The sequence below is a fragment of the Paroedura picta genome, chromosome 3 (assembly GCF_049243985.1).
Source record: "Paroedura picta isolate Pp20150507F chromosome 3, Ppicta_v3.0, whole genome shotgun sequence".
Lineage (NCBI taxonomy): Eukaryota > Metazoa > Chordata > Lepidosauria > Squamata > Gekkonidae > Paroedura > Paroedura picta.
The window spans coordinates 13,492,555-13,511,112 of record NC_135371.1 but is presented as its reverse complement, the minus strand read 5'-3'; the positions used below and the strand labels follow the sequence as shown (position 1 = coordinate 13,511,112).

Genomic DNA, 18,558 nt, shown 5'->3' with positions numbered 1-18,558 from the left:
ATACCTCAGTCTAGTTGTTCGGCCGAAGTGTGGATGAAAGTTTCAAGGCCTCGCTATCTGTGGTTTCCCTAGTCTTTAGCACTTAGCTGCTGTTAATATTTGAGCAGTGGCCTCCTGGGTGGAGCCTGTCCGGCCTCTGTTTCTGGCCGTGAACCAGGATGCTCATGACCTGATTGGCCCATGGACCGGAAACAGGCCAGACCGGTCCCCAGCAAACCTGGCGAGGAGGTCGGTTGGTCTGTTGGGGGGGGGGGGGGGAGCGTTTCCTGGCCCGAAAATGCCTGTGAAGTCTTGGCCTTTATGGACGGGGGGGGGGGGGGGGAGTGCTGGCAGGAGGGCTGCCGGGGGCAGAGAAGGAAAGGGGATGCTAGCACCCATTGTATTTACGGATGCAACGGGCTTTAAAGCTACTTATAAAATAAAATAGCATACAATATTTATAATCACAGAAGAAATTGAGCTAATGGAGAAAAAACACCCTGCTGTGCTGAGAAACCAGATGACAAGATGTTGCAAAGAATGAAGTTGTCTCTAGCAAACTGCAACCCTTCTTACATCTCCTGTGCCCCTCATCAGCCCACGTGATTTCTTCAACCAACGAGGAGGACTAGCACTATGCTTTCTATATATATATGGGATGTAATGAAGGGACTTTACCCTGCAAATTACATTTGATTTCCTCAGGTGCCGTCGAGGCCAAGAGGCCAATGAAGGTCTCAGCTTGTATGAAATCTGAGCCAGAACCCGACGCTGCTTTAAACTCAAGTGTGAGGTCCGTGTAACAAATGTTACTTGATGAAAACTCTTGGTCTCACCACTAGAGGGCAGGCAAGTGGCATATAAAAAAAACCGGGTACTAGCCCTGGAGGATAGCCCAGTCTCCTTAGATCAGGGGTAGTCAAACTGCGGCCCTCCGGATGTCCATGGACTACAATTCCCGGGAGCCCCTGCCAGCAAATGCTGGCAGGGGCTCCTGGGAATTGTAATCCATGGAGGGCCGCAGTTTGACTACCCCTGCCTTAGATCTTGGAAACAGCCACCTCAGCCCTGGTTGGTATTTGGACGGGAGACCACCAAGGACTACCAGGGTTGTTATGGAGAGGCAGTCGGTGGCCAGCCACCTCTGAGCAGATCTCGCCTTGAATAACCGTCCTGCAGGGTCATCACAAGCTGGTTGCAACTTGACAGCGAAAGAAACAAAACAACAAGGATAAAGCAAAGTTTGTTGAACCAGTGGGATGAAATCAATGCAAAAGAAATTCTGTCACAACATCCGGAAGAAGTTCCTGACAGCTAGAGCAGTTCCTCAGTGGAACAGGCTTCCTCGGGAGGTGGTGGGTTCTCCATCTTTGGAAATTTTTAAACAGAGGCTAGACAGCCATCTGACAGAGAGGCTGATTCTTTGAAGGCTCAAGGGGGTGACAGGTTACAGTAGATGAGTGATTGGGATGTGAGTGTCCTGCATAGTGCAGGGGGTTGGACTAGACGGCCCAGGAGGTCCCAACTCTATGATTGAACTTCTGTTGTGCAAAAGGATGAGGGCAAAAGGTTTAGGGTGAATCTAAGGGAGATGTGTTTGATTCAATCAGGAGAGGCTGGCAGGTCTCTTCAGGGTGAAGCATTAAGGGGCTGCTGCAAATGAACACAGGCAGTCAGGTTACTTGCTACAAAACACTTCCAGCTTGGTGTAGTGGTTAGGAGTGCGGACTTCTAATCTGGCATGCTGGGTTCGATTCTGCACTCCCCCACATGCATCCAGCTGGGTGATCTTGAGCTCGCCCCAGCACTGAAAGCTGCTCTGACCAGGCAGTAATCTCAGGGCTCTCTCAGCCTCACCTCCCTCACAGGGTGTCCGTTGTGGGGAGAGGAAAGGGAAGGTGAATGTAAGCCGTTTTGAGACTCTTTCGTGTAGGGAAAAGCGGCATATAAGAACCAACTCTTCTTCTTCCCTAATATAGCCAAAGTGCAATGGAGTCCTTCTGTCCTGCAGGGTCCAGATTCCCTGTTTGCTGATGAATGGGCCGCTTCTATGCAGGATGATGCGTGTCCCAGCAAGCCAGATTCTGCAGCAAGAACAGCCCTGTCCCAAGGAGTATAAATTTAGGAAGCTTTGCATAGTAATTTAGCATGCGGTCGTTAAGTTTACCTGTTTTGCATGCATTATGTTGAATAGAGAGTAGGGAAGGCAAAGAGGTTCTCTAATCAACCGTAGCCTTCTGGATTCACATCTGCTGCCTGTAAATCACGTCAAAGGCAGACATGTTGAAGAGGGGGCCGACTTGTTTCCTGCAGTTTTAGAGACGAGGACTTGGGAGGATTGGGTTGAAATTACAGGAAATGAAGTTCCACGTCAGTATTAGGAAGCCTGCTTTTATTGGTACCCATTTCCATGGAAGCTGATTCCTTTTGCTGGATGGGGGTGAGTTTATAGGGCTGCAGGTCTGCAGTATAACAAAATGATTGTGCTCCAGTTTTCAAACATGCACCTTCCTTCTTCCCACCCTCCTCCTCTGTCACCAGGAGTCAGACCATCTTTCCGTCATTTGCACTCCAGGCATGATGGGCTTTTTGTTTTGTGTTTTGCGTTTCCACGGCTTTGTAGTTAGGCCATTCTCGTAGATTCGGCTTCAGAATGGCCCGCATGTGGCATTTACACAAGATGCTATGTAGATTAAGAGGTATTCAGACATCAGCTGGAGGCGTTGTCCTCTGGGTCATTTTGGGGCCTCTGAGGTTACCCCGTTGGTGTCAGCGAGAAAGGAGACTGACTTGGGGCTGATCAAGCGGAGCTTCACTCAAGCTTTGGTAGCTGGTTCTGACGGAAGCCACTCCAGGCCAGATGCCCACTATAGATCATCTGGCCCTCACTGGTCGAGCACATGTGATTGTAGGAGTAGCATATAATAGAAATAAAGAGGCAACCCTTTTTCTTTTTTTACACCCTGAGGATGCATTGATGAGGCACTGTTTTTATGCCACACTTTCCCCCCTGTGGTCTGTATTCAGTGGAATTCTTAGTGTTGTTGCTTCTGTTCCTGTTATTCAGTTTTATCGTACTTGCCAAGCAAAAAATAGATTTTATTTCTCCTATTCCTTTGCAAAGGAAAGCAGAGACATGCAATGCAGATATTCAAGGTGCACCAGAAACTCTGAGCTCCCACCTCAACAACATTGATTGCCTGCTCCCTTTGTGCTTTCTCTTAGCAGCTGGCACACAAAGACCTACAAAAACATGGATCCTTTCTAGCCCCCAAATTTGGCTGTGCAACCTCCCGTTTCCTCATCCCCCCTCCTCCTCCCCACAGACGTGCTGAGGCAGACTGGCCTAGCATCAGAAGAATCCAGGTGGGGTTCCTGAGCAGGCAGGTACATATAAAAGCTGAGTTTTTCAGCAAACCTCACAAAATGCAGGTGTGTTAATTACCTTGGCAAGGCCCGGCCTGAAGGGCTCAGAGCTTTGCATCATACTTGGAGAGGGAGAGCTGAGACATCATCGCATACCTCCAAACACGATGAAAGAATACGTATGTTCCCAGGGCTAATAGAACAAACAGCCTCCTTGACAGGTTCCTGGCTTGTTGTTAAGAGAACTTCCAATGGTTGCCAGCCTCCAGGTGGGGCCTGGTGATATCTTGGAATGACGGGCTCTCCAAACTAGATCCTGGTCTGGAGAAAATGCCTGCTTCCATGGAAGAAGAGCTAGTTTTTTTATACACTACCCATTGGAGTCTCAAAAGCAGCTTAACAGTCCCCTTCCTCTCCCCATAGCAGGCACTCTGCAGGGTAGGTGGGGCTGAGAAAGCTCTGAGAGAACTGTGCCTGGCCTACCGCCACCCAGCTGGCTGCACGTGGAGAAGTGGGGAATCAAACCACGAGCCACAAGGGAGTGGCGGGATATAAATCTAATAATAATAATAATAATAATAATAATAATAATAATAATAATAATAATAATAGGCCACTGCTTTTAACCACTACGCCATGCTGGGTGGGCCGTCTGGCATTATGCTCTCCTGAGGGCCATTCCCTCTGCTACCCTGCCCTTCCTAGGCTGCACCTCCCCAAAATCACCAGGGATTTCGCCATCTGGAGTTGGCAAACCTCGACTTTTTTTCAGGTAGGCAGCATTCAAAGGCAAACTTCTCGCCTGCTTTCAGAAACAGCCTGTGTTTGTCAAGTGATCATTCTGGTATCTCCCTGAAAGCCCTGGGCATTCGCCTGCGGGTCACCAGGCAGGGTCCCACTGGCCTCTCTGGCCACACCCAAAGTCAGTCTAAGCATCACATGAAAGTCACGTGACTCGCCCCGGTCTGCACCCTCCCCTTTGACCAGGACCACGGAAATGCCATCAACTTAGTCCCTGTCCCTCCCTGCCCTAGCTAGGGTTGCCAGCTCTGGGTGGGGGAAGACTGGAGACTTGGGGGTGGATCCTACAGAGGGCAGGGATTGGGGAGGGGAGAGATTTCAGTGGGGGTATAATGTCCTACAATTTCCCTTCTAAGCAACCATTTTCTCCAAGGGAACTGATTTCTGTTGCTCGGAGCTGAGCTGTGAATCGGAGGGGTCCCAAGGTCCCGCCTGGAGGCTGGCATCCCTCCCCCCCTCCCCCCAACTCTGCTAGAGCCATTTGCTGACCAACAAGGAAAGGAAGGTGTCTAAAAAGTGTGGAAATCCCGAAGCTCAAGAACCTTGCGGAGAGGTTGGTTCCTATCTCATCTCTGGAGTCCCGGGCAGAGCATTTTACAAGCCAGTCCTTCCCACAGAGACTGTCAACACGCCCTTATCGTGCCAGTGGATCGTCTCTGGCCGCCTTCAGTAGACGTCTTAATTTAAACCGAGGATCAGAGCAGACCCAGAACGTGCGTACGTGTCAGGACTCGGCTCTGAGGCATGAAGTCATCGCAACAGGCTACGTTCCCTTCCGTGTCGCCCTTGCCACCCTTCTTACGAGGCCCATTCTTGTGTCTCGACTAGACGCTCAAGTTCCCGAAGGTTTAGAAATCGAGTCTTTCCCTGAGGCTCTGCCTGCTGGATTCCTGCCCGTCAGGCAGCAGTGAGAAGTCCCGGCCAGGGAATGAGGCTGCAGCTTTCCCCTGGAGAAACTCAGCTGTGTGCCACTGGAATTTCTTCCCCCCGACCAGTCAGCGCTGATGTTCTTGACCTGCTGGTGAATGTGTTGTACGATCAGTACTGAAAATTTCAAACGTGTGAATTCGTGCCGGGTGGGAAGGAACGTTCTGTATATGACAGATTCAAGTGGGTAGCTCACACGAAAGCTGATACCTGGATTAAAATGTAGTTGGGTCTTAAAGGTGCCATTGGGCTCTACAGTTCTATACAGCAGGGGTAGTCAACCTGTGGTCCTCCAGATGTTCATGGACTACAATTCCCATGAGCCCCTGCCAGCGTTTGCTGGCAGGGGCTCATGGAAATTGTAGTCCATGAACATCTGGAGGACCACAGGTTGACTACCCCTGCTATACAGGATGTTATACTGAGGCTGACCTCGGTTTTTGTTGGATGTGGTATTCGTTCCCCTTCCGCAGGAAAAAAAATATCCAGAGTTTCTTGGCAATGTTATTTTTATTTACCTAAAACGTTTACACTTGTGAGTCCATTCCAGTGGAGGACTGTAGTAGCTATGCACACACAAAGAAACTGAAATTGATATTTGGCCACAAATAAAATCTAGTTTTAACTGCATTTGAAAGCTGTTTGGCTTTACCCGTGCAGGTGACAAACAGCACGATATATTGTGGGGAGGGGCTTCGGGGAAAGAAAATATATTAATGATGTTTCTCGGTGGGCTTCAGGGAAAATGCCCTGTCCACTGAATAAAGCTGGCACAGAGGTAAATAACACCATCTTGTAAACGACACCCCATTATTAAGTCTCTTGAAGGGTCAGGAAGCCGGGAACTCCATATAAAAAGGGCAAGCATGGTGTCGTGGTTAAAGAGGAACAGGCTCTAATCTGGAGGAACGGGGTTTGATTCTCCACTCCTCCACCTGCAGCCAACTGGATGACCTTGGGCCAATCACAGTTCTCTCAGAGCTCTCTTAGCCTCACCCACCTCACAGGGTGTCTGTTGTGGGGAGAGGAAAGGGAAGGCGAATGTAAGCCACTTTGAGACTCCTTCAGGTAGAGAAAAGCGGCATATAAGAACCAACTCTTCTTCTTCTTCAGTAATCTCAGGGCCCTCAGCCTCACCTCCCTCACAGGGGGTCTATTGTGGGGAGAGGGAAGAATTCAAAGCTGCTTTGAGGCTCTGCCCTGTGCCCCACTGAGATCCCCGTCCTCCCCAGGCTTCACCCCCAGTTCGCCAGGCGTTTCCCAACATGGATCTGGTGATCCTATCTGCCATCGCCCTCCAGTGGCCGGAGGTACGTGGCAACCCTACCTCCACACCAGCCTAAATTATATAAACCCTGTCAGCCAAAAGCGGGAAATGAAAGATGGCTATGAGCATTTAAGGCATGATTGCACCAGGCACTCCAGTGCTGTCCAGTGAACACTCAGTCATCGTTAAGACTAAGAGCCACTTGGCACTAAAAATACATCAGGCCCTGCGAAGGAAGTAGGAACAATGCGATCCTTGTCTAGATGGCTTTAAATGTCCATTAGGGCAGATGAGCAAACAGTAGAGAGTGGCCTCAGAGGTTTATTTATTTCTGTATTCTGTACATTTATTTAAGTCTGTATGTTCCGCCTTTCCCTTGTGTCTCGCAGTCGATAAATGATTTGCAGGGATCGCAAGTATCACGAGATAACAAGATCATAAGCAGAGACCTCCCTTCTCTCTGTTGCAAAATCATACCAGAGACACCAGAAGACTTAACCTGCTCATGGTGTAGATTCAGCCGTAGAAGCTAGAGATCAGCAGTTCCTCTCCAAGGCCCAGCAGCCACCTACTAGAGCAATTAATCTCTTGGACTGGAGTCCTTTGCCCTACGTATTGGAATACCTCGGTGGGTACCGGGGAAAGATTTCTCCAAGATGCTGGCCAGCGGATCTGAAGGTTTTGGCCTTACGCAAAAACAGTCACCCTTCCCTGATTTAGTCCAGCCAGTCTGTTTTGATAAGTCTTGGGAGGCCAGGCTTCAAATCAGGGCTTTAAAAAAGTCACCCCCCTGGACTCTGTTTTCAGCAATCTGAGCCCACTGGGAATGTAACTTCTTCCTTGCTAGGATCTAGGGCCCATGATCTCCCGAAGGCTTGAGTACTGGCATCTGTTTTGGTTTTAAATTAAAGCACTGTAGGAAGGATTCCCTTTAACTCTGGCAGCTCCATTCTGAAGAGTAGATCTCCATGCTTGGGTGCAGGCCCTCAGTTTGGGGCTGGGCCTCCTCAGAATTTTGCTCTCCTCCATGTCCGAGTCTGTTCCAGAGAAGATGGCTCCCTCTTGGGTCTTGACTCCCTCGTCTCTCGGCAAGATAACTGGAGGGGCTTCACATGGAATGTTCGGAGAGAAATGTGGGTCTGGGAGGGCCACGGAACCACGCTAGCTGTGGATTGGAAAACGGAAATATGAACAGGCTGTTTGCATTTCTGCGTGCTGCTTGCACATTGGTAGCCCAGAAGTATGCATCAAATGACATTTCAAGCTTCTCTTAAACGTTTACCTTTTTCACAGAATGCTCTTGCTGGGGTGAGGATATGGAGGAGGAGACAGGCACAGAGGGAGAGGGGCTGTGTAACCTATTACCCCACTTCTTGCTGAAAGTCACCCTCTCCCCAAGCTGCTTTCCTACCCAGTGTGAGCAGGGTTATCATATAGGGATGCCAGTCCCCCAGGTGGGACCCCCAGAATTATAGGTCATCTCCAGGCGACAGAGATCAGTTCCCCTGGTGGAAATGGCTGGGTGGACTCCGTGGCATTATACACCACTGAGGTCCCTCCCCGTCCACTCCCAGCTCCACCCCAAACCCAGAGCTGGCAACCCTAATCAACCTCCTGGTGAGATCTAGAGTTCATCTGGAATTACAATGGTACACCATTGAGTCTGGGATAAATGATGCAATGTCATCTCCCCACTGAGCCCTCTGGCCAAACTGCCCTACCAAGCCACCATGCCCAAATCTCCAGAAATTTCCCAAGCCAGAGCTGGCAACCTTAAATAGAAGGAAAATCTAGATATGTGTATATTTTCTCCAGCAGCATAAAAAGCAGCTGTGAGGGGGGGGGAATAATTTTTACCAGGGAATAAGGCTGATGACCAACAGTTAGACAGCCCTTCCTGTGGCATCAGTCTTCCACCTCCAATACAGAAATACAAGGGTGAGCTCTGTGGAGGGAAACGGAACTCAAAAATCCATTTTTAAATGGATGAGAGACATTATCACATCTTCAAAAAAGCTTCGGAATTGCTGTTGTTAAGTATCAGTATAAAAAAGATAATGAAAGATAGGCATTTGTGATACAAAAATAAAGAAGAAAACCTTCTGCTGGCCAGTGTCCAGTTTATATACCCCTTACCCCAAAAAGCAACCTCTGAATGAATCAAGAATCATTTAAGTTCCTAGGACAGGGTTCCCCCAGCCTTGCTGAAGCTTGGAATTCTGAGAAAGGGCAGTGGGCGACACAACAAAATAGCTGCCATTTGCAACAGTCACAAAAAGCTGAGGAGTCCCAAAGCAATTGTCTCCCTCTATTTCTGAATGCCCCCCCCCCCCACAAACACAAAGCTGATAACTCTTCTGAAGGCCCTGTAAAACAGCACTCTTGCACCAGGCGTTTGGCTGAGGCCAAGGTTGCACTGTTGCCATCCCAGTCCATCTTGGCCATTAAACAGGCAACTCTGCCTCCGTTAAACCCAGGGAGTTAAACTCCATTAAACCTGTGGGACACTGATCATAGGACAGGGCGTGTGATTAGCATATTGTATATTGACTCCTTTTTATGTCTTTTAATAATAACCTATTTGGGGATGTTATCATGCCTGTTGTAAGCCACCCCAAGACCGCTCTGGAGAGGAGCGCCTCCAAAATCCATAAATAAATAAAAATAAATGAAACTCCCGAGCTTGTCTGAAGCGTTTCCTCCTCTAATGAACTCCAGGAAGTGAATGCTGGCAGGGGCTCATGGGAATTGTAATCCATGGACATCTGGAGGGCCACAGTTTGCCTACCCCTGCTCTAGGGAGTCCTCCAACATGCCCTGAAACATCTTTTTCTCCACACCCTTTCCCTTTTTCCGTGTGTTTTTTGACCGAACATCCAAGCTCGTGAATCGTTACCAAGAACTCAGACACTTCCCTGCTGTTGTCTGATACCTATTAAAAGGTGTTACACAGCTGTTATTTGTAAAGAAAATTCTGCAGGCTAGTCTTTTTTAATTCAGTGGGGAATGTGCAACTCTCCCCCACGTGCACCTGAGTCTGTATCTCACTGGCAGGGCACATGGATTGAATGCACGGGGGTTCTGTCCTTGAGGACCCCAATTACAAAGGCGCTCCAAAGGAATATAAGAAGAGCTGCTTACCATCTGCAGAGTTCGCTGATGCCCTGCTGGAGAAAGAGAGAAGAGGGCATTAGGCAGATGATCGGAGATGGTGATCTTCACCTGTCTATTGTTACGGTAAAAGAGAAAGCTTAACATGGGCTTCCTCATAGCCCTTTTCACTGTCTGAAGGCTTATGGAAGACAAAAGGAAGTGCACATAATGCATCATTAGTGCGCGGAATTTGTTGCCACAAGATAAAAGGATGGCTTAAAAGGGGGACCGAGGATCAGTCAATCAGCAGGTAAATGGAGCCTCCATATTCAAGGGCAGCCTATCTGCGAATGCCAGACAGCGGAACAAACAAAAATCAGCAGTCATTATGCTCTGTTTCTTCATATAAGGGCTGTCACATAGAAGATGGAGCAGAATTGTTTTCTGTTGCCCCAGAGGGTCGGACCAGAACCAATGGGTTGAAATAATTTCAAAAGAATTTTCGGCTAAACTCTTCTTCTTCAGAGGGCTAGATCAGGTAGACCTTGGCCTGATCCCAGCAGAGTAATTCTCCTGGTCTAACTTTTTGACTGAGCTCTCAGACTAGATTTCCTTCATGCATAAATAGCCACAGTTTACTCCCATCAGAATGGGAGATTAGGAAGGAGAGCTTCCGGACTGATTTGATCTCTAGCACTTTTCTCTTTGAGGAAACTGCTGCCATGCAATTAATTAAATGCTACAAGGCAAGCAGCCCTTGTTTGATGGTAGAGGCAGCTTCTCACATATGTTCAGTGTTCCAGGTGCCATGTGTTTTGGCATGCGTGATGCTCAGTACTGCGCACGCTTTCCAAGTACAGAGGCAAGCCCAAAACACATGCTCCCACTGATTTGTTACCTCGTTTTTAAACAGCGTGCATTATTTAATTATAAGGTGGGAAGGTGAACTGGAACTTCCTAATTCGGTGTCATGCAGTCAAGGACACGTTGTCAGAAGTCATGGTGTAAACTTCCCCCCCAAACCTGTTACAAGATGATTCGTCTCCCGAGTCATGTTTGTCACAGGGATTGTGGCTCAGTGGGAGAACCTCTGGTTTGCATGCAGAAGGTTCCAGGTTCAGTCACCAGCATTTTCAGTTAAATGAAAGAGCCTTTCTCAACATTTTTACCCTTGAGAAACCCCTGAAACATTCTTCAGGCTTCGAGAAACCGCAGAAGTGGCGCAATCGTGCAGAATATGGTTGGGAAGCAGAGCTGTGGACACGCCCATTCAATGCCCCGCCCCCTCCAGGCCCAGCATTGGCCATTTGGGGAGGGGGTGGGTAGATTTATTTATTTATTTATTTATTTATTTATTTATTTATTTATTTATTTATTTATTGTCGCTCTCCCTGGAGGCTCAGGAATACATGTCCATGTAGACTGAGATGACTACATGTGGTCATATCATGGATAAATGTTTTACAAATGCGAAAAATACGTTAAAATTAATTAACTCCCACCCATTCGGGAAACTCTTCCAGGGCTGTCAAGAAACCTCGGGGTTTCATGACACCTGATTGAGAAAGCTTACCTCAGACTGAGACCCTGGAGAGCCACATTCAGTCTAGGCAGTAATGACCTTAATGGACCAATGTTCTGATTCATGAAGACACCTTCACGTGTGTTCAAAAGCACAACAACAAAAGAGAGGGTTTTTATACCCTGCTTTTCCATACCTGAAAGAGTCTCAAAGTGGCTTCCCTTCCTTTCCCCAAAATAGGCATGATATGAAGCCATTAGGACTGAGGTTTCTGAAAGAACTGTGACAGGCCCGCCCAAGGTCCCCCAGCAGGCTTCATGTGGAAGAGGAGAGGGACAATCTAAACTTATTTATTGATTTTATTGTTTGTTTGTTTATTGTTTAGACTTATTGCCTGCCACTCCCAACTGGCTCGTAGCGGGTTACAACTGTCTGCATTAAAAGCCCCATTAAAACCCCCTTAAACCATTTCCGGACTTCCATCCATGTACAATCAACAGACTCCTAAAACTTTTAAAAAACATGGTAGCCTGCAACCCACTAACCCCTCCAGAAATCCAGTACAGGAGTGGGAGGAGGGAGCGTGGATATCATAGTGAATGCTGACACCCGTAACCTTGTTTTGCAGATTAGTGTCCCCTGTTGCCAGCCACCACATCACCCTGGATTTCTTTTAGATGTGCATCTTTGAGCAAAGGAGGGTTCTGAGATACCATGCTTCACCTCAAAAACACTTCTTTGCCATCTCTCTCTTGCCTCCACCCCCCACCCATTGGTATCCCATTGCTCCACACATACACCTAGATCCGGCCTTTCTTCTTTCTGCCACATGACTCTGTCAGGTCACCTGCTGGCAGCTCAGCAAGTCCCATAACTGAGCATTCAATTGTGTCTCAGGTTCGAAACAAGTGGGAGAGCACTGCCTATAGCTGCCAACCGTAGGGTTGCCATTCCCCAGGCCTTGATGCCCAGTTTTTGACGTGGATGGCCACTGTGTGAGATAGGGTGCGGGACTAGATGGACAACTGGTCTGACCCAAAAGGGTGCTTATTCTGTACCTTATAGCCCCATTGACAGCTGCATAACTATTTATCCTATGGCAGAGTCACATACAGGAAGCATATAATAATGGAATACATAACCAAGTTGATACGATAGGTATGCAGAATGATTGGGCAATCCACCTAATTTTACCTGGATTTCAGTAATGCTTCGGACAACATGTCATAGTCCATCTGGATACCTCATTGGTCAGACTGCCCCTGGAGTACTGGGTGCATTTCTAGAGGCCTCACTTCAAAAAGGATGTAGGCAAAACTGAGAGGGTGCAGAGGAGAACCATTAGGATGAGCCAGGGCCTGGGGACCAAGCCCTGTGAGGAAAGGCTGAGAAACTTGGGAATGTCCAGCCTGGAGAGGAGGAGGTTGAGAAGGGACATGATTGCTCTCTTTACATATTTGAAAGGTTGTCACTTGGAAGAGGGTAGGGAGTTGGCAGCAGAGTATAGGACCTGTAGTAATGGGTTTAAATTATATGTCAAAGAATACTAGATAGACATCAGGGACAAAAACTTCACAGACAGAGTAGTTCAGTAGTGGAATTGGCTGCCTAAGGCGGTGGTGAGCTCCCCTTCACCCACGGTCTTTAAACAGCGCCTAGGACAGATACTTATCCTGGATCCTTTAGGCTGATCCTGCACGGAGCAGAGAGCCGGACTAGATGAGCTGTATAGCTCCTTCCAACTCTATGATTATGATTCTAAACGCTAATACTTCCATTTTCAATCCAATCAATTGCAACTGGGGGGAATTCAAAGAGCTCTGTTGTCATGTGCCATGCCTGGCTCATGTCAGTTTGGATGTTTTCTCCCGGGCTTGAGTAGAACTCCTAGAAGGTGCCCCTCCCTTCTTGCCATATCCGGCGTTTCCGAGCTCTCTGCATTTCAGGGAGTTCTTTGCAGTGCAAGCGCCTTATCTTATGTCCTAGAGTGGCATGCATAACAATCCCGCTAGTTCCTCAAAACCTGCATGTTACCCAGACAAACTGTCTCCTGCTTTCGCACTGTTAGTGATCAAAGGAACAAAATGTGTGAAAGAAACTTCACACTCAATATCTGGTTGTTGGGGGCATGGGTCAATGGGAATGGGGTCTGGTTCCCATCTCTGCTATTGTCTTTGGCAATGGCTACCTGCCGATGATCATCTGATATTTGCTGCCTGGTTTCCTTCAACAACGAGTAACTTCATTATCCCAATGCCTGGCATTCCTGTGTGTTTGTTCTGAGGGAGTCTTTTAGACTGCATTCTTGGGGTTGTGACATCTGTCCCATCTCCCTGGAAGTGTCACAAACCGTGGGCTGGTCCGACTGACCAGGAGAGACTCCCCTTGGAGAAAACTGCTCCATGCACATGCGGTGAAAAGGAATCCGTCTTTATTGAAGGGTTCCATGAGGTAGCAGGACAAGGCATGGCAAGAACATTGACAGAGACAAGCACAGATGGCCCCCTCAGGTCTATAGATAGGGGTATAGTTTAAGCGGGAGAAATAGTTCCCATAGAGTCGGCTTTTGATCTACAAGGTGAATATTGGAGACAACCAGTCTGCTTTCCTGGCAGTAAATTTCCAACCCCTCTGTGCGAACCAAGGACGAAGATAGATAAGGGTGAGTTCTTTGCAGAGGGAGAGAGAGAGTCTCTACAGGTCATAAACTGTGTGATGGAGGAGGGCAGGAAAGGTACAGAGAAACAGAAGGAACATAGGGGTTAGGGAGAGGTGAGGAAGGGCCCTTAGGCCTGTTGAACCTCTAAGTAAACACTCCCAAGAAGATCAGGAGGGAGGCCATCACAGGAAGGCATGACGCTCACATTCCTGTCACCGATGGAAAATAGTTTGGTGGATTGCACCATAAACCCATTCAGGTCCTAGTATTTCATCCCATTTAAGCAAAAGGCCTGCACAACTGCCAAAGGCTATTTGTATTCTATTAACCCCCTTCCATCTTTTACATGGCAAGACAAATCCTGCAGGCCTCTCAGTGTTACTAAGGTCTGGGCTGTCAGGGGGAACTGATCGTACCCATGTTCGCAAGCATTCATTCCCTAGGTCAATCTTTTGTGATTGCAGGATTTGTGCAGATCTTATTGCCGGGTGAAAGGACCTTAGTCTGGATAGGCCTGCGTCAGTCATGTCTTTGTGGATGGGCAACTCTCTGTTTTGAGTGATCTTTCTAAATTCATGAACAGATCCAGGGAAGAAGCAATGTTGCCCAACATGGGCACCCAATAGGTCAGAGTGGATAGAATACATCCGCTGATGGTTCTCATTGTTGTCAGCATGACTGACAACCATAGTAACCTGGAAATTACACCCTTGACTCAAAGATCTGTGCCTGACGTTTATCTAAACATGTTATCACAACATCCAAATTATCCCAACATGAGCCAAGCTGTGATTACAACAAACTGGTGGCGGTGAGTGACCTAGCTGAAAGCCAGAAAGGACCAAAGCCACAGTTCTATCCCAACATCCAGCAAACATGTGTCTCTAACAAGGTTGCCCTCCTTATCAATCCTCCTGTGTCTTTTTCTAAATTATAGCCCCCCTCCCCGTCTAGGAATCCCAGATTATGTAAGGAAATCAACCTGAGAGAAGATTTATTCAGGGCATGAGCTTTCGAGTACAAGCACTCTTAGTCTGACGAAGAGTGCTTGCACTCGAAACCTCATGCCCTGAATAAATCTTTGTTGGTCTTAAAGGTGCTACTGGACTCTGATTTTATTGTGCTACTTCAGACCAACGCGGCTACCCATTTGAATCTACCATGAGAGAAGGTCACCAGGGTATCTTCTGCAGTCTCATCTCAGCCATGAGTTTTCTGGAGGGTCTTTAAAGCAAAAATCACTTAGCCTCACCCCTCACAAAAACGATTGTATAAATTTTGGATGGCAGGTTTTGGGACACTATTAAAGGAAGTTGTATTCCACCATGGAAGTCATGATTTGTAGGAGCCTGTAGGAACCCTCCTGCCGCTGTAGCCTGACGGATCTTTCTGGTTTCCAGATGGCATTAGGGAACTTCCTGAAAGGCATTAAAACAGCTAGACCTTAAAACAGCATGTTAAATAGCGTCTATGCAAAATAGAATCAACTATGTAAATAGTTTGAATAGACTCTACTTAAAATGCTGTTTTAATGCCTTGTTTATTTTAATGTTTTGATGGTCATTGTCTTGGAGACTTCGATGGCAGAGAAATGTTTTAAATAAAATAAAATCAGCCCGGTTGCTGAGCAGCACAGCTTTGGAATGGATGCGTTCATCCTGGGCGTTCAGACTCTCCCCTGACTGGAGTATATGGATGAGAGCTAGCCTATAGTTTTGGCCCCAGTAAATGAGTTTCAACTGTTTGTTTATTCACATTAAACCTCTGTTAAAGGGATTTCATTTCCCCTCCTGGCCTATTGGGAATCCTGCAAGGAGGGAGAACTGGAGGAAGAGACGCATAAAGGCAATGGGTAACTAGAAAAGGCTGGATCAGGGAGGAGGAGGAGGAGGAGGAAGAAGAGGAAGAGGAAGAGGAAGAGGAAGAGGAAGAAGAAGAAGAAGAAGAAGAAGAAGAAGAAGAAGAAGAAGAGAGTTGGTTCTTATATGCCACTTTTACCTACCCGAAGGAGGCTCAAAGCAGCTTACAGTCGCCTTCCCGTTCCTCTCCCCACAACAGACACCCTGTGAGGGAGGTGAGGCTGAGAGAGCCCTGAGATTACTGCTTGGTCAGAACAGTTTTATCAGTGCCGTGGCGAGCCCAAGGTCACCCAGCTGGTTGCATGTGGGGGAGTGCAGAATCGAACCTGGCATGCCAGATTAGAAGTCCGATAAGGAGTGCATCTTGTACGGGGTGATGAATTCTCATCCCGGACCACCACAAGAAAACTTAGGTCAGATGAAGCTGCCTGATTGACCATCCGTCCCTCTAGGTCAGGGGTTCTCAACCTTCCTAATGCCGCGAGCCCCTTTGGGTCGCCAAGGCTATCACCATGGTGGTGGCACAGCAGCAAGCGGCAGCCTTGGTGACCCCTGGGAAAAGGGTTGATCAACCCCCAAAAGGGTTACGACCCCCAGGTTGAGAACTGCTGCTGTCGGTCAATAGCATCTATTCAGACTGGCAACAGCTTTCAGGGATTTCCAGCCAGGAGTCTGTGGACACCAGGAGGTCCACAGGAGCTCTGCAGGGGGTTTGCGGCCTTTCCTCTCCTGCCTTAATGGACTCAGCCACAAGCAAGGGAACTGGATGCTTCCACTGCTCCATCTCCCGAGCATGAGTTCTTTCATGGTTTATGCACTTGCATACCAACTCTTGCTTTAAACCACCTATCTCTCCCCTACTCAGTCTTCCTGGAGGCTGCCTCTTAACACAGGTAGTGATGTCACTTCAGGAGACATGTCCCTTCCAGAGGGCGTGGCAGGGAGGTGTGGCCAGCTGACATCACTTCCGGGGCATCCCAAAGGCTGAGAAATTATTTCAGGCACTCTTCCAAGGTCAAAAGGTTGGGAAAGGCCGCTTCAGGGTCTCAGGCAGAGATCTTTCACATGACCTCCTCCTTTGATCCTTTTTAACTGGTGATACCCAAGACTGAACTTGGCGTCTGCTGCGTGCAAAGCATTAGCTGAGCTCTGCCTCCATCCCTGTCGCTGATGCCCCTAGCTAGGATGCACTTCTGTTTACCGGAAGATGACATTGAGCTCCCTGCCATCCAGAGCTACAGCTGCCAATTTCCACCTATTAAGCCTCCATTCAAGGGCCAGGGCATCTTCTCTAGGCCAATAGGCAACCCTCTGGGCAGCAGACAAAATATTTCTTGTAAGAGGTTGTCAGACAGAACTTAGCTGAAGGTACCAGCTTCTTTCACCCTCCAAGATCAGCTATGCCTGTAAAGATTTCCTCTTTTTAGTCTTCTACAGCAGTCCGGTTCTCCTTTGTATCTGGCCTGCTCAAAGATCCGATAAGCGGATCACACATTAGAATCATAGAGTTGGAAGGGAGCTCCTGGGTCATCTAGACCAACCCCCTGCACTATGCAGGACGCTCACATCCCTATTGTTCATCCATTGTAACCTGCCACCCCCTTGAACCTTCACAGAATCAGCCTCTCTGTCAGATGGCTATCCAGCCTCTGTTTAAAAATTTCCAAAGATGGAGAACCCACCACCTCCCGAGGAAGCCTGTTCCACTGAGAAACCGCTCTAACTGTCAGGAACTTCTTCTGGATGTTTAGACGGAATTTCTTTTGAATTAATTTCATCCCATTGGATCTGGTCCGTCCCTCCAGGGCAAGAGAGAACAATTCTGCTCCATCCTCTATATGGCAGCTTTTTAAATACTTGAAGATGGTTATCAGATCCCCTCTCAGTCGTCTCCTCTCTAGGCTAAACAGACCAAACTCCCCCAAGCTTTCCTCATACGTCTTGGTCTCCAAACCCCTCACCATCTTTGTTCCCCTCCTCTGGACATGCTCTAATTTGTCTACAACCCTCTTCAACTGGGGTGCCCAAAACTGAACACAATACTCCAAGTGAGGCAGAACCAGTGGTACCATCACCTCCCGTGATCTGGACATGATACTCCGTTTGATACAGCCCAGAATCCAATTTGCCTTTTTAACCACCGAGTCACACTCGCAGTTTGTTTAGAGTGAGAAGGGCTAATGAGTTCATCAAGTTTGGGAAGGGTGGTATTCCAAAATCTCTTTTCCACTACATACACACAGGATCCCTTTCCCCCTTTTTCTTCATAGAGGCTTTACGGCAGCCTGAAGTCCAAAAGGTGCAGCGCTCCCCATTGTGGTAGGAAAGGGCTCCACCAGCTGAACTTCTGCCTGTCGTCACTGTTACTATGGCCATAGTTGCTTGAGCAGAAATGAAAGTGGCATCCCCTCCTCACCACACACGCACGCACGCACGCACATGACTCCACATGTCATTTGCTCACTTGGGATCCCACGTGCTGTTTATTCCCAAGAACGAAGAGTGCCTGGCAGCAGGCCAGGCCAGAGGCGTAAACACCCCAGCGCCCTTAGCTGCCTTACCTAATAGTTGGCTTGCGAGTTATCAGTCATGGGGAAGGCGGCGTCCCTGGAATCCTTCCAGCCAACCACACACACATACGCCCCATCCCTGTTCCTGAGACATCCACCTCTCCAACATTCTCCAGCCACCCTGCACATATTGGGTAACCAGCATCCAGGTCAGCCTCTAGGAATTTACAAGCTGCTTAAATGAATCTTTGAGCTTGGGGCAGAGACATCCGGAGCACACCATGAGCTTTGTTCCATCCCTTAGTTTGGATGTATCTTCATGGTCTATAAAACGAAGTTATTTGAAATCTGGTGGAATGGAATATCTAAGAGCTCCAGTCTCATCTCAGCCATGAATTTGCTGGAGGGTCTTTAAAGCAAAGATCACTTAGCCTCACCCCTTAACTGTGGAGCAGAGATAATACAGGCCTACCTTCTAGGTTTGTTGTAAAAATATCTGAAATAACAACTATGATGCACATATCAATGAAAAGCATTATTGTTAGTGATCCTTAACTTGGTGTCATGGTTAAGAG

The 18,558-nt window shown here is 48.0% G+C and overlaps 1 protein-coding gene across 2 annotated transcripts in view; it reads right to left on the bottom strand.

The window, feature by feature from the left end:
- LOC143831597 (olfactory receptor 2G3-like) overlaps positions 1–18,558 on the bottom strand; it is an 87,124-nt gene that overhangs the window by 49,367 nt on the left and 19,199 nt on the right. The window contains exons 2-3 of one of the 2 annotated variants that reach the window (XR_013228927.1): positions 9,482–9,504; positions 5,565–7,505 (exon numbers count right to left, since the gene is read on the bottom strand). Coding sequence is in view for 1 of the 2 variants with exons in the window: in XM_077324703.1 (XP_077180818.1) it covers positions 9,482–9,507 (26 nt within the window). In the remaining variant the exon portion in view is untranslated. Of the gene's footprint in view, positions 1–5,564; positions 7,506–9,481; positions 9,508–18,558 lie in introns of those variants that run through there. The other variant, XM_077324703.1, reaches the window with a different exon arrangement.